This window comes from Podarcis raffonei, chromosome 18 (assembly GCF_027172205.1).
Source record: "Podarcis raffonei isolate rPodRaf1 chromosome 18, rPodRaf1.pri, whole genome shotgun sequence".
In the NCBI taxonomy this organism is placed as follows: domain Eukaryota; kingdom Metazoa; phylum Chordata; class Lepidosauria; order Squamata; family Lacertidae; genus Podarcis; species Podarcis raffonei.
In genome coordinates, this window is record NC_070619.1 from 8,199,701 (window position 1) to 8,213,954 (window position 14,254).

Here is a 14,254-nt window from a genome sequence, read left to right on the forward strand (position 1 = left end):
AACAAGGAGGGTCGTCCCCCCCCCGAAAAAACTCGCTGCTCGGAAATGCCAATCAAAACCAATACCGTGCACAGAAGCGGCACCTCTAGATACAAACTTCTTGGGGTACTTACGAACCCCCGGAACAAGTTAAGTTCGTACCCGGAGTGTCCACTGTGTACGGCGAATAAATAAGCTGAGAGATTTATCCAGAGAAACCGAAACGGATTCAGTTAAGGTAAAGGGACCCCTGACCATTAGGTCCAGTCGTGGCTGATTCTGGGGTTGCGGCGCTCATCTCGCTTTACTGGCCGAGGGAGCCGGCGTACAGCTTCCGGGTCATGTGGCCAGCAGGACTAAGCCGCTTCTGGCGAACCAGAGCAGCGCACGGAAATGCCGTTTACCTTCCCGCCGGAGTGGTACCTATTTATCTACTTGCACTTTGACGTGCTTTCGAACTGCTAGGTTGGCAGGAGCAGGGACCGAGCTCATCCCGTCATTGCGGGGATTCGAACCGCCGACCTTCTGATTGGCAAGTCCTAGGCTCTGTGGTTTAACCCACAGCGCCACCCGCGTCCCTTCAAACGGATTCAGTTACTTCTCGTAAAAATAAGAAGAAAGCAACAGATAGGTTGAATTAATAAGGATGACAATGACAACCCCATAATCTGTCTCTCCCTCCTGCGAAAACTTCCTCCCCTCCGAAAATGCCCAGCTTTGCCCGCTCACCTGTAGCTCGAAGCAGCCCAGCATGGCGAGGAAGACGAAGGAGAGGCAGAAGAGGCAGACCGGGAGGCTGACCAGGCACTGGAAAAGAAGCCGCTTCCAGGGCGGGTAGTAGAACTCCTCCGAGTTGGTGACGGGGCTCACGCGCTTCACCCCCTGCGGGCAGGGAGAGGGGTCAGAAGGTGGCGGCCGCAGAGAGCTGCCTGCCCGGAGGAGCGAGAGAAGACTGTGGGCCCTCTTGCAGCAGGGAGAGCTCAGGCCCCTGGGGGGTGGATGCGGCCCCCGGAGCCTTTCTATCTGGCCCTGGGGGGTCTCTTTAGGAACCTCGGGAGAAGAGGAGTGAGTGAATGTGGCCCCCGAAACCTTTCTATCTGGCCCTGGAGGGTCTCTTTAGGAACCTCAGGAGCAGAGGGGTGAATGTGGCCCCCAAAACATTTCTATCTGGCCCTTGAGGGTCTCCTTAGGAACCTCAAGAGCAGAGGGGTGAATGTGGCCCCCCAAACCTTTCTATCTGGCCCTGGAGGGTCTCCTTAGGAACCTCAGGAGCAGAGGGGTGAATGTGGCCCCCAAAGCCTTTCTATCTGGCCCCTGAGGGTCTCTTTAGGAACCTCAGGAGCAGAGGGGTGACTGTGGCCCCCGAAGGCTTTCTATCTGGCCCTTGAGGGTCTCCTTAGGAACCTCAGGAGCAGAGGGGTGAATGTGGCCCCCAAAACATTTCTATCTGGCCCTTGAGGGTCTCATTAGGAACCTCAAGAGCAGAGGGGTGAATGTGGCCCCCCAAACCTTTCTATCTGGCCCTGGAGGGTCTCCTTAGGAACCTCAGGAGCAGAGGGGTGAATGTGGCCCCCAAAGCCTTTCTATCTGGCCCCTGAGGGTCTCTTTAGGAACCTCAGGAGCAGAGGGGTGACTGTGGCCCCCGAAGGCTTTCTATCTGGCCCTTGAGGGTCTCCTTAGGAACCTCAGGAGCAGAGGGGTGAATGTGGCCCCCAAAACATTTCTATCTGGCCCTTGAGGGTCTCCCTAGGAATCTCAGGAGCAGAGGGGTGAATGTGGCCCTCGAAACCTTTCTATCTGACCCTTGAGGGTCTCCTTAGGAACCTCAGCAGCAGTGGGGTGATTACGGCCCCCGGAGCCTTTCTATCTGGCCCTCGGCAGACTCCTTAGGCCACACCCTCTCTCTTAAGGAAGGGAGGGGATGGTCTGGGCTTCCCCACAACGTTCTCTCCCCTTCCCCAGTTCCCAGGGCTGGATCCGGTGCCGCCACTGACCCGGAACTGCGGCCGCGGCTCCTCGATGGACTCCGCCGGCGTGTCCAGGGTGCCCCACTTGTAGGCGAACTCGGCCCCCCGCCGCTTCCACTCCTCCAGGAACAGGGTGGCCCAGATGACGTTGAAGATGGCAAAGATCACACAGCAGACGTCCCGGCTGGTCTGGTGGGGGAATAAAGGTAAAGGTAAAGGGACCCCTGACCATTAGGTCCAGTCGTGGCCGACTCTGGGGTTGCGGCGCTCATCTCGCTTTATTGGTCGAGGGAGCCGGCGTACAGCTTCCGGGTCATGTGGCCAGCAGGACTAAGCCGCTTCTGGCGAACCAGAGCAGCGCACGGAAACGCCGTTTACCTTCCCGCCAGAGTGGTACCTATTTATCTACTTGCACTTTGATGTGCTTTCGAACTGCTAGGTTGGCAGGAGCAGGGACCGAGCAACGGGAGCTCAGCCCGTCGCGGGGATTCGAACCGCTGACCTTCTGATCGGCAAGCCCTAGGCTCTGTGGTTTAACCCACAGCGCCACCCGTGTTCCTAATGATTAGTAGTTTGCATCAAATATTTACACCTATTATTATTTCATGTTATAGCAAGATTCTAGAGACTAGATTATGAGTCTTTGTAAACCATGTTTCGAAAGGAACTTTTGTTACTGCCAAACGCCAATGTGTTTGCATCATTAAATTTGCTACGAATACAAAAATCATTTTAAGTTAGAGCATAATAATTATTCCACTATTCATTTACTTCTTCATTGGATTCCACTATTCATATATACTTCTTCTTCATTGTATTTCAGTCCAACAATTACTTTGATAAAATACATATTTTGCTATGTGCAAATGGCTTTGGATACTCATTTAGGTCCATAAATTACCATATAGCAGGCATAGGCAAACTCGGCCCTCCAGATGTTTTGGGACTACAACTCCCATCATCCCTAGCTAACAGGACCAGTGGTCAGGGATGATGGGAACTGTAGTCTCAAAACATCTGGAGGGCAGAGTTTGCCTGCTATCTAGCATACATTCAACACAAAAACACAGCGGCAATTTGTTGTTGACAAAGGACAGCTGGACATATAAAGGGCCCCATTACCTTCAGGAGCTGAGGGCCGCATCAAACCGAAATCCGGCCCTGCCTCCCTTGTTATTTTACTCTCTCTTCCCCTCCCCTGTTCTATAGGTAACCTGTCCTCACCTGATCGTTCTCCGTGAAGGTGTAGAGAAGGGAGCCGAAGACGGCCGGGTAAACCATGGCCGACGTATAGAAGCCCAGCCAGGCGAAATACATGGCGATTTTCACACCAAAGTAGTCACAGATATCATCTGGGGGTGGCAAGGGGAAGGAAATAAGAACATAGCTGGAGCAAAGTTAATTCAGCATCCTGTTCTTTTATTCAGGAGATGAATGAATTTTATTATTTTGGTCACAGACCAGTTCCAGCCCACATACAATGTCAAGGAAGTCATAAAACACAATAGGGATACATTTGAATTTGCACTTAGGTTTAACAGGGACAATACAGATATAGCAACAGTTTTAAAAATATATAAATTAAAACTTAGATTTAGAAGATGCAATCCTGCGTGAGCAATGGGAAAGCTTGCACCCTCCAGATATTATTATTTCTATTATTATTATTATTATTATTATTATTATTATTATTATTATACTGCCCATCCTGTTCTTTTATTTTGAAGATGTCTTCCTGCCTGAGGAAATGTAACACCTCTCTTTTTGCTCAGGAACGGGGAAGGCTGTACCCTCCAGAGAACAACAACAACATAATAACAATAATTTAATATTTATACCCCGCCCATCTGGCTGGGTTTCCCCAGCAACTCTGGGCGGCTTCCAACAGAACACTAAAATGCAATAACCTATTAAACATTAAAAGCTTCCCTAAACAGGGCTGCCTTCAGATGTCTTCTAAAAGTTTGGTAGTTATTTTTCTCTTTGACGTCTGGTGGGAGGGCGTTCCACAGGGCGGGCGCCACCACCGAGAAGGCCCTCTGCCTGGTTCCCTGCAACCTCACTTCTCGCAATGAGGGAACCGCCAGAAGGCCCTCGGAGCTGGACCTCAGTGTCCGGGCTGAACGATGGTTGTGGAGACACTCCTTCAGGTATAACAATTGTTGTTGTTGTTGTTAATATACTGCCCACCCTGTTCTCTTATTTCAAAGATGCATTCCTGGATGAGGAAGGGAACACACCTCTCTTTTTGCTCAGGAATGGAGAAGGCTGTACCCTCAAGATATCATTCTTATTCTTATTCTTATTATCAGTGCTTTTTTTCTTTATTTTGACTCAAGAAAATAACCATTTTCTAGTTCAAATGGGGGGAAATAAATACAGCAAATGGACAAAAGTACAAAGATTCACAAAATGTTTAGGGGTATGCGTACCCCTGCGTCCCCGCCAGAAAAAAGTATTATTACTATTATTATATTATTACTATTATTATACCACCCTTCATCAAAAGATCTCGGGATAAAAACGCAAGATAAAAAGACAAATAAGTAGTTAAAAACAACAAAACAACTCCCCCCAAAAAACAAAATACCGTATTTTTTGCTCTATAAGACGCACCGGACCATAAGACGCACCTAGTTTTTGGAGGAGGAAATCAAGAAAAAAATTATTCTGAATCTCAGAAGCCAGAACAGCAAGAGGGATCGCTGCGCAGCGAAAGCAGCAATCCCTCTTGCTGTTCTGGCTTCTGGGATAGCTGCGCAGCCTGCATTCGCTCCATAAGACGCACACACATTCCCCCTTACTTTTTAGGAGGGAAAAAGTGAGTCTTATAGAGCAAAAAATACGGTACATTTGAAAAGCTGTAGAATATCAATCAACCAGAGGCCTGGTTGAAGAAGAACGTTTTTGCCTGGCGCCTAAAGGTGTAAAAGGTAAAAGGACCCCTGGATGGTTAAGTCCAGTCAAATGCGTCTATGGGGTTGTGGCGCTCATCTCACTTTCAGGCCGACGGAGCCGGCGTTTGTCCACAGACAGATTTCTGGGTTGTGTGGCCAGCAGGACTAAACTGCTTCTGGCACAACGGGACACCGTATCAGAAACCAGAGCGCATGGAAACACCGTTTACCTTCCCACCGCAGTGGTACCTCTTTATCTACTTGCACTTGTGTGCTTTCGAACTGCTAGGTTGGCAGGAGCTGGGACAGAGCAACGGGAGCTCGGTCTGTCGCAGGGATTCGAACCGCCGACCTTCTGATCGGCAAGCCCAAGATGCTCAGTGGTTTAGACCACAGAGCCACCCGCATCCTGAGAACGTCTCTCCTAAGATCAGGGACAGGGAGGGGAACCTGCGGCCCCCCCCAAGTGATCTCGGAACAGGAGGGAGACAGGGAAGGATGGAATTGCATACCCAAAGGTTGCGGTTCGCAAATGGCTTGGACCCACGATTTCATCAGCCGGTTGAGGATCCGTTGCTCGTGGATGGGGAAGACCTGCTGGAGAATGCCGCGGGCAGCCAATTCGGGAACTGCGGAGAAAAGAAAGGGGGCGCAGGAGTTAAGCGGAGCAGGGGTGCCACACAAGTCCCCTTCGACCATGGATGCGTCAACAGCAGCTACCAAAGCTCTAGGTAAAGGGACCCCTGACCATTAGGTCCAGTCGTGGCCGACTCTGGGGTTGCGGTGCTCATCTCGCTTTACTGGCGGAGGGAGCCAGCGTACAGCTTCCGGGTCATGTGGCCAGCAGGACTAAGCCGCTTCTGGCGAACCAGAGCAGCGCACGGAAACGCCGTTTACCTTCCCGCCGGAGTGGTACCTATTTATCTACTTGCACTTTGACGTGCTTTTGCACTGCTAGGTTGGCAGGAGCAGGGACTGAGCAACGGGAGCTCACCCCGTTGCAGGGATTCGAACCACCAACCTTCTGATCGAGAAGTCCTAGGCTCTGTAGTTTAACCCACAACGCCACTAGTCCTTTGCAATTCAAAAGTTTAAAAACAGACCTACTTGCCCTGTTGGACGCCAAGAGTGGAATGAGCTTTGGGGGTGGGTGGGCAGGCCAAGCCCCCTCCTCCGAAGTGGTACCTCCACCAGCAAGTTTCTGCCAAACGGATGAACTAGAAGGATGTGGCAGAAGGATGACAATGGCCATGTTATGTTTCCTTCTTCCGGTTGGGCTCGTCGCCGGTTTGTGTTTACTGACTTTAAACTGAACTTTATTTCTTGGTTGGTTATTTTATGTAATGTAAAGGTAAAGGGACCCCTGACCATTAGGTCCAGTCGTGGCCGACTCTGGGGTTGCGGCGCTCATCTCGCTTTATTGGTCGAGGGAGCCGGCGTACAGCTTCCGGGTCATGTGGCCAGCATGACTAAGCCGCTTCTGGCGAACCAGAGCAGCGCACGGAAACGCCGTTTACCTTCCCGCCAGAGTGGTACCTATTTATCTACTTGCACTTTGACGTGCTTTCGAACTGCTAGGTTGGCAGGAGCAGGGACCGAGCAACGGGAGTTCACCCCGTCATTGCGGGGATTCGAACCGCCGACCTTCTGATCGGCAAGCCCTAGGCTCTGTGCTTTAGCCCACAGTGCCACCTGCGTCCCTTTTATGTAATGTAGAGACGGATAGAACTCTTCTCATTGTGGTGCCCAGAGTAATGTAAAATCTGAGAGCTAAAGTTAGACGAAACACATGGTGCCAATATATGTTTCATTTGGAAATTTACGTGCGATTGAAACTTTTTTTGATACAGTGGAACATTGCTTCTTGAACTTAATCCGTTCTGGAAGCCTGTTTGACTCCTGAAACCATTCGGAAACCAAGGAGTGGCTTTTGATTGGCTGCAGGAGCGTCGGACGTTCGGCTTCTGAAAAACGTTCGCAAGCTGGAATACTTACTTCCGGGTTTGAGGCATTTGGGAGCTGATTTGTTTGACAACTAAGCCGTTCAAGAACCAAGATACCACTGTATTCCCTGTTATGGAGATGGTCAGGATTTGGAGGTGGCGGCAAAGGAAAGGATAAAAGCATCTAAATTTGGGGATATCAAACCTGTCCCCTCCCCGCCGGAGTTAACAAATTTGTAATGGATGGATTTGGCCCAGGAATTCTGCCTGCTGAATCCGACTCAATTCCTCCCTTACTTTTTAAAAGGTGCACACATGCCATAATATCCCAGAGTTTTGTGGCTTTTTAAAACGTCGCTGAATTACAAAAGCAAAATGGGAAACTCTCCAAAATTCAAATACCCAGCGAAGGATTCTGTTCGGTTATTCAGGCAGCGCACAAATCTCAGTTCACTTCTTCAGGCACACAGACAGACAGACACCAATCTATTTCAAATTTCAAAAGCAAAATTGTAAACGATCCAAAATTCAGAAGAGTCAGCAAAGGATTCTCTTTGGTTGTTCTGACAGTACACAAATCTCAGTCCAGCTCTTCAGGCAGACAGACGCTGCTCCACATGCCCCGCCTTCTGGCCCCATCCCCACTCACCGATTGGCTGGCCTTCCAGGAAGTGGATGTTGTGCAGAGCTTCGCCCTGTTTGGCTCGCAGGTTCTCCAGCCAATACCTGATGATGCTCTGACGTTCCTGAAAGAGGGGGGAGGGGAAAGCAGTGAATGGACCACCCGGGGTCACCAGCCCATAGCTGTCAACTAACAGATTTGAAAATAAGGGACCAGCAGCCTTGAAAATAAGGGATCAGCAGTCAAAATAAGAGATTTTCAGAGCACAGCTATGTTTGACTTCTGAGCCCCTCCGAGCCAAAGGCAGAAAGCCCAGCCAGCAGCCAAACGAAGCCTCAAGCGGTGGTTCCCACAGCGCAGCAACCCGGCAAAGGGGATGCAGCAAGGAAAACCACCGTCACCTCTCCGCTGGGAAGCGCTGAGCAAAGGCGAGTCCCCAGGCAACACGGCTGATCTGATCAGCACAAGGCATGCAAGCTCCACCCCCCAGTCATTCTTAGACTCCTTATTGGGTGAGCCACGCAGCCAAGCAACACAGTTGGAGCCTCCCTCCTCCCTGGCCGGCAGGGAGGGACGGAGAGGAGCTGCTTCCTTTGAAACCCGGGAAATTTAAGAGACATCATCAATAAGGGACAGCAGCGGGACACAGCGCTGGGATAAGGGACTTTCCTGCCAAATAAAGGACGGTTGACAGCTATGGGCTGACAGGACCAGTGGTCAGGGATGATAGGAACTGTAGTCCCAAACATCCCCATGCATGTCCACTCTAGGAAAACAAGGATTGTTGCATTTGACTGCCATCTATGTATCACATCCCACACAACTTAGTCCTGCGGGCAACACCCACCTGAGAAGTGAAAAAATAAAGTTCGTTTTCGATGTTCTCGTAGATGTAATCCTCCTCGCAGGAGAAGCTCCGCATCCCGCCTCCAAACTCTGCTTTCACCGGCTTCCGCAAGCCGATCTCATCCGCCCCCCGGAGCAAACTGCCGAGAAGAAAATAAGGGACCAGCAGAAAGGAGACTAAGAGGGGCAGGAAGTCTGCACGTGCTCTGAAGCCCAAGCAGCTAAAGTGGCGACTAGACAAACCTATCAGCTATTGCAGCTTTTGGTCTGCAAAGCAATAGTTCCCTCCTTTTTTGATTTCCCAGCTGCGCCAAATGCACCCTTAACTTCACGATAGCAACGATTATTTCCTGTCGAAGTTTATTTCCCGTTCAAAGGGTTTTTGCTGTGCATTACTCCCATCAGAAGTTAACAATAGAAGATGTTGCAGCCCGTTGACGACTTAATATTCTCTAACCTAATTTCAGGGTTTCGTCCCTGCTAGCTACAGCAACGATCTTGAGTCAAAGTTAATTTGTTGTTGTTTGCGACCATCCTTGGGCCTTTCAGCCAAAGAAAGGAGATAAAAGATATTCTATTCACACTTAGGAATAGGCAAAGATACACTATTAAACTACAGCGATGACCAATTTATACATCATATACCTTGAGACACAGACCTGCACAAATACCGTATTTTTCGCTCTATAGGACGCACTTTTCCCCCTCCAAAAACTAAGGGGAAATGTGTGTGCGTCCAATGGAGCGAATGCAGGCTCCTTGGCTTCAGCGACAGCAACGCGAAGCCTCCGAAGCGCAGAGGGAGTGCTCCCTCCGTGCTCCGGAGGCTACGCGTTGCTTTCGCTGAAGCCTGGAGAGCGAGAGGGGTCGGTGCGCACTGACCCCTCTCGCTCTCCAGGCTTCAGGGATAGCTGCCTGAAGCCTTTGGAGCGCAACGGGACCTCGCGCTGCACTCCAAAGGCTTCGGGGTTAGCTGCGCAAAGCCTTTGCAGGACAGCGGGGTGAAGGCTACAAAGGCTGTCCCCGAAGCCTCAAGCCTTTGGAGTGCAGCGGGAACTCGAGCTGTGCTCCAAAGGCATTGGGTCGGCAAAAGGAACCCGAAGCCTTTGGAGCGCAGCGCGAGGTCCCGCTGCGCTCCAAAGGCTTCAGGGATCTTTGAGGCTGGCGGTGGGGGAAAGCAGTGCTCCCCCCATTGCCAGCCCCACAAGCTTGGGGGGCAGCGGCAAGGCTGCGCGCAGCCTTTGCGCTGTTCCCTGACTTGCTCTTGAATGCACCTTGTTTTAGAGGGGGAGAACAAGAAAAACAAAATTTCCCCTGTTCTCCCCCTCCTATGGTCCGGTGCGTCCTATGGTCTGGTGCGTTCTATAGAGTGAAAAATACGGTAAGTTTCTATATTGCACTGCATATCAGACTTGAGCGAAATGAGCTTGCTTCGACTTTTGATCTTGATTTAAAGCAACAGACGATGGATTTGCTCAGGACAGAATAAAAAATACTATTATTATTTTTTTTAGAGAAGGGAAGGCTGTCTACACTTTTCCCGTCCATTCAAAAAGCTCCATCCATCTCTGATAGCATCTTTAGGTCAGCGTGGGAAAAGTTCTAGCCCATATCCAGTGGAGACAGTGGACTTGGAGGCCGCATCCTGAATTCTCTGATCCCCAAGCAGTGGTACCTCGGAAGTCGAACAGAATCCGTTCCGGAAGTCCGTTCGACTTCCAAAACGTTCGGAAACCAAGGTGCGGCTTCCGATTGGCTGCCGGAAGCTCCAATCGGAAGCCCCGTCGGACGTTCGGGTTCCAAAGGACGTTCGCAAACCGGAACACTCGCTTCCGGGTTTGCGGTGTTCGGGAGCCGAAACGTTCGACTCGCAAGACGTTCGGGATCCGAGGTATGACTGGAATTCCTTATAATTCTGACATGGTTTTAAAAGGCAGGGAAAGGAGGGTTGTCCGGCGAGGAAGAAAGACCCTCCTTGCTTCCCGCTGGCCCACCGTACGCCCACACGCCCAAAATCTGCCGCCCTCCGGAGACAAGACCTGCCTTTCGTAATTCGCTGTGACGAAGAAGGCGTAGACCCGGGTGTGCTTGTGGTGCCGTATCTGAATGATGAGCTCTGGGATTCCCAGCCGGATGTGGTTCAGCAGCCACAGAAGCGTGTGGTCGTCGGTCGTGTCTGGAGAGGCATTTGGAAAAGGAGAGTGAGAAGAAGAAGAAGAGAGAGAAGAGTTTTATTTTATCACTACCCTAAGGAGTCTCAGGTGGCACTGTGGGTTAAACCACAGAGCCTAGGACTTGCCAGTCAGAACGTCGGCAGTTTGAATCCCCGTGACAGGGTGAGCTCCCGTTGCTCGGTCCCTGCTCCTGCCAACCTAGCAGTTTGAAAGCACGCCAGTGCAAGTAGATAAATAGGTACTGCTCCAGCGGGAAGGTAAACGGCGTTTCCGTGCGCTGCTCTGGTTTGCCAGAAGCGGCTAGTCATGCTGGCCACATGACCCGGAAGCTGTACACCGGCTCCCTCGGCCAATAAAGTGAGATGAGCGCCACAACCCCAGAGTCGGTCACGACTGGACCTAATGGTCAGGGGTCCCTTTGCCTTTAGCTTTAAGGAGTCTCAAAGCGGTTAACATTCTCCTTTCCCTTCCTCCCCCACAACAAACACTCTGTGAGGTGAGTGGGGCTGAGAGACTTCAGAGAAGTGTGACTAGCCCATCGTCACCCAGCAGCTGCATGTGGAGGAGCGAGGAATCGAACCTGGTTCACCAGATTACGAGTCCACTGCTCTTAACCACTACACCACACTGGCTCTCTGAGTGGTCAGATACGGATTTCAGGCACTCCAGGGCTGCGGTGGTTAGTTAATTTTAAACACTCGGATCAACCAGTTAGGGATCTTTCGACTGATTTTTATTTGAACGTGTCCGTTGGAACTCTCTGCCACTTGATATCAGGTGAGTGCCATCACTGTACCTTTTTTGGCACCTGCCGAATAAATTCATTTTTAGACAAGCCTCCCCTGGTGCTTAGAAATTTGTTTTAGTGTATTCTGCTGCGTTTTTAACTTCCTGCATGCTTTTACGTTATGCTTGCAATTTTGTTAAGTCGTTATTTTATTGCTTTTATCTCTCCCCCCCTTTTTTTTTGTAAACCGCTTTGAGGCTTTTCTACAAACAAACGGTACAGTGAGGCCACAACGTAACCCCCATCATTCAGCCCAGAAACTGAGGTCCAGCTCCGAGGGCCTTCTGGCGGTTCCCTCCCTGCGAGAAGCGAAGTCGCAGGGAACCAGGCAGAGGGCCTTCTCGGTGGTGGCACCTGCCATGTGGAACGCCCTCCCGTCAGATGTCAGAGAACTACACCAGGGAAGAATGGCAAACCAAGTTGATGGACTACGCCGAAATGGCAAAATTAGCTGGGGAGCTCAGAAATCAAGAAGACAAGAACTTTAAAAAAAGAATGGGGAAGTTTATAATTTATCTATGAGCAGCTTATAACATTAGCAGGATGTTAACCACACTTGTAAAGAAATGGAAAGTTTGGATAATTTAGATGGATAAAAATCTGGATAAGTATTGATATGCAGTTGTAAATATTATCATTGGGACCTATGGAAGGGATAGGAGGGGATTCAGAGCAATCTTGATATTTGGATTTTGAATTGTTTTTTGTTGTATGTTTATATTTTTTAAAATCAAATAAAATATATATGCAAAAAAAGAACTACACCACTGACATCTGAATGCAGGCCTGTATCTGGAGGTTTTTATTTTTTCCCCCTTCATATAAATTTTTATTGTTTTCTTCATATAATCCTTTTTCCAACAATCCTTAATATCACAATATAATCCCTTCGACTCTGCCGAGTCTTGACTTCCCTCCCTCCCCGCAGCTGGTACATACATCACATATTTATTGCTCATATTATTGTCACAACTCTACTATTTTACATTGAAGTTATTATTCCAGTCCTGCTAGTGTCTTTAAACTTTTTTTGTATCTGGAGGTTTTTAATGTGTGATGTTTTATTATATTTCTGTTTATGCTGGAAGCCACCCAGAGTGGCTGGGGCAACCCAGACAGATGGGCAGGGTACAAATATAATGATAATAATAAATAATAATAATAATAATAATGTGAAAAGTATTGGTCTTGTATATGATCTAGGCAGCTGGAATCATAATTGCAACTCAGTGGGAAACAGACCCAAATTATGTTGGGCCCTTGGAGAATGCCCCCTTTAAAGCCCTAAATGGCCTCGGTCCAGTATACCTGAAGGAGTGTCTCCCCCCCCATCGTTCAGCCCGGACACTGAGGTCCAGCGCCGAGGGCCTTCTGGCGGTTCCCTCACTGCGAGAAGCCAAGTTACAGGGAACCAGGCAGAGGGCCTTCTCGGTGGTGGCGCCTGCCCTGTGGAACGCCCTCCCACCAGATGTCAAAGAGAACAACTACCAGACTTTTAGAAGACATCTGAAGGCAGCCCTGTTCAGGGAAGCTTTTAATGTTTGATATATTACAGTATTTTAATATTTCTTGGAAGCCGCCCAGAGTGGCTGGGGAAGCCCAGCCAGATGGGTGGGGTATAAATAATAAATTATTATTATTATTATTATTATTATTATTATTATCCCTCTGAAACAGAGCTATAAGGGGGGAAATTGCATGCAGTTTGAGATTTCGATGAGGACTAGAACCTCCAGGCACTTTTAACATGACTTGGCATTGCTTTATCACATGTTTGATGTTTTATTATGTGTTTAACATTCTGCTGGAAGCCGCCCAGAGTAGCTGGGGAGGCCCGGCCAGATGGGGTATACCGTATTTTTCGCTCTGTAAGACGCACCAGACCATAAGACGCACCTAGTTTTTGGAGGAGGAAAACAAGAAAAATAATATTCTGAATCTCAGAAGCCAGAACAGCAAGAGGGATCGCTGCGCAGTGAATGCAGCAATCCCTCTTGCTGTTCTGGCTTCTGGGATAGCTGCGCAGCCTGCATTCGCTCCATAAGATGCACACACATTCCCCCTTACTTTTTAAGAGGGAAAAAGTGAGTCTTGCAGAGCAAAAAATACGGTAATTATTATTATTATTATTATTATTATTATTATTAACAGTGGAACCACTGTTTTAAGAACCCAGTCTTGGAAAATATGTAACCAGATTTGGTCATCTGATAACGCGGATGTTTTTTTCTTGCATAACAAACTCCCACTGTACGCATTATACGTGCCCGCTTCGTATTTGAGTTTTCCTCTTTTTGCACTTCCACGTGTCCTTACAATTACACCCTTTCCGTTTTATGTACGTTACGAAACGAATTAAAAATAAATAAATCGGGCGAGTGACGCAATGGCCAGTTTCCCTCGGGGCACCTTTCTGATCAAAATGGGTGGGGGGGTCACATCAGAAGGCCTTAAGAGAAACTCATATCTCTCTCTCCTTTTCCTCCATACTACATTACGGTCTGGCCTCTCGCCCAGCCCTGGTGTCTGATTACAAGCGGTTGAGCCTGAAACCAGCATGCAGCGATCTTCGTTTCCCTTCCCGGAATGGGGGGGGGGGGCAAGGGAACCACCAACCGCCAGGGCCTTGGCAAAGTCAGCTTTTTTCAGCACGCAGAACTGATCTGGAAATTTCTGCACCTGCCCGTTTTCCTTTGCGGCTATGCAGGTAGACAGTGCCTGGTTGTGGAGACTCCATCCCTAGCTGTCCATCCCTACTATTCTCTGGGTTCCCCGGGGGGGAAGGACCGTAGGGTAAAGACCCCTGGATGGCTAAGTCCAGTCAAAGGCGACTCTGGGGTTGCGGCGCTCATCTCGCTTTCGGGCCGAGGGAGCTGGCGTTTGTCTGCAGACAGCTTTCTGGGTCATGTGGCCAGCAGGACTAAACCGCTTCTGGCGCAACGGGACACCGCGGCAGAAAACAGAGCGCGGGGAAATGCTGTTTACCTTCCCGCCGGAGTGGTACCTCTTTATCTACTTGCGCTGGTGTGCTTTCAAACT

At 49.5% G+C, this 14,254-nt stretch overlaps 1 protein-coding gene across 1 annotated transcript in view; it reads right to left on the bottom strand.

The window, feature by feature from the left end:
• The window catches only part of ANO8 (anoctamin 8), a 45,729-nt gene that overhangs the window by 14,086 nt on the left and 17,389 nt on the right, over positions 1-14,254 (bottom strand). Inside the window, exons 3-9 of the mRNA XM_053372289.1 lie at positions 10,298-10,430; positions 8,256-8,394; positions 7,436-7,532; positions 5,356-5,472; positions 3,171-3,298; positions 1,974-2,135; positions 709-861 (exon numbers count right to left, since the gene is read on the bottom strand). Coding sequence (XP_053228264.1) covers positions 709-861; positions 1,974-2,135; positions 3,171-3,298; positions 5,356-5,472; positions 7,436-7,532; positions 8,256-8,394; positions 10,298-10,430 — 929 coding nt within the window. The remainder of the gene's footprint in view (positions 1-708; positions 862-1,973; positions 2,136-3,170; positions 3,299-5,355; positions 5,473-7,435; positions 7,533-8,255; positions 8,395-10,297; positions 10,431-14,254) is intronic.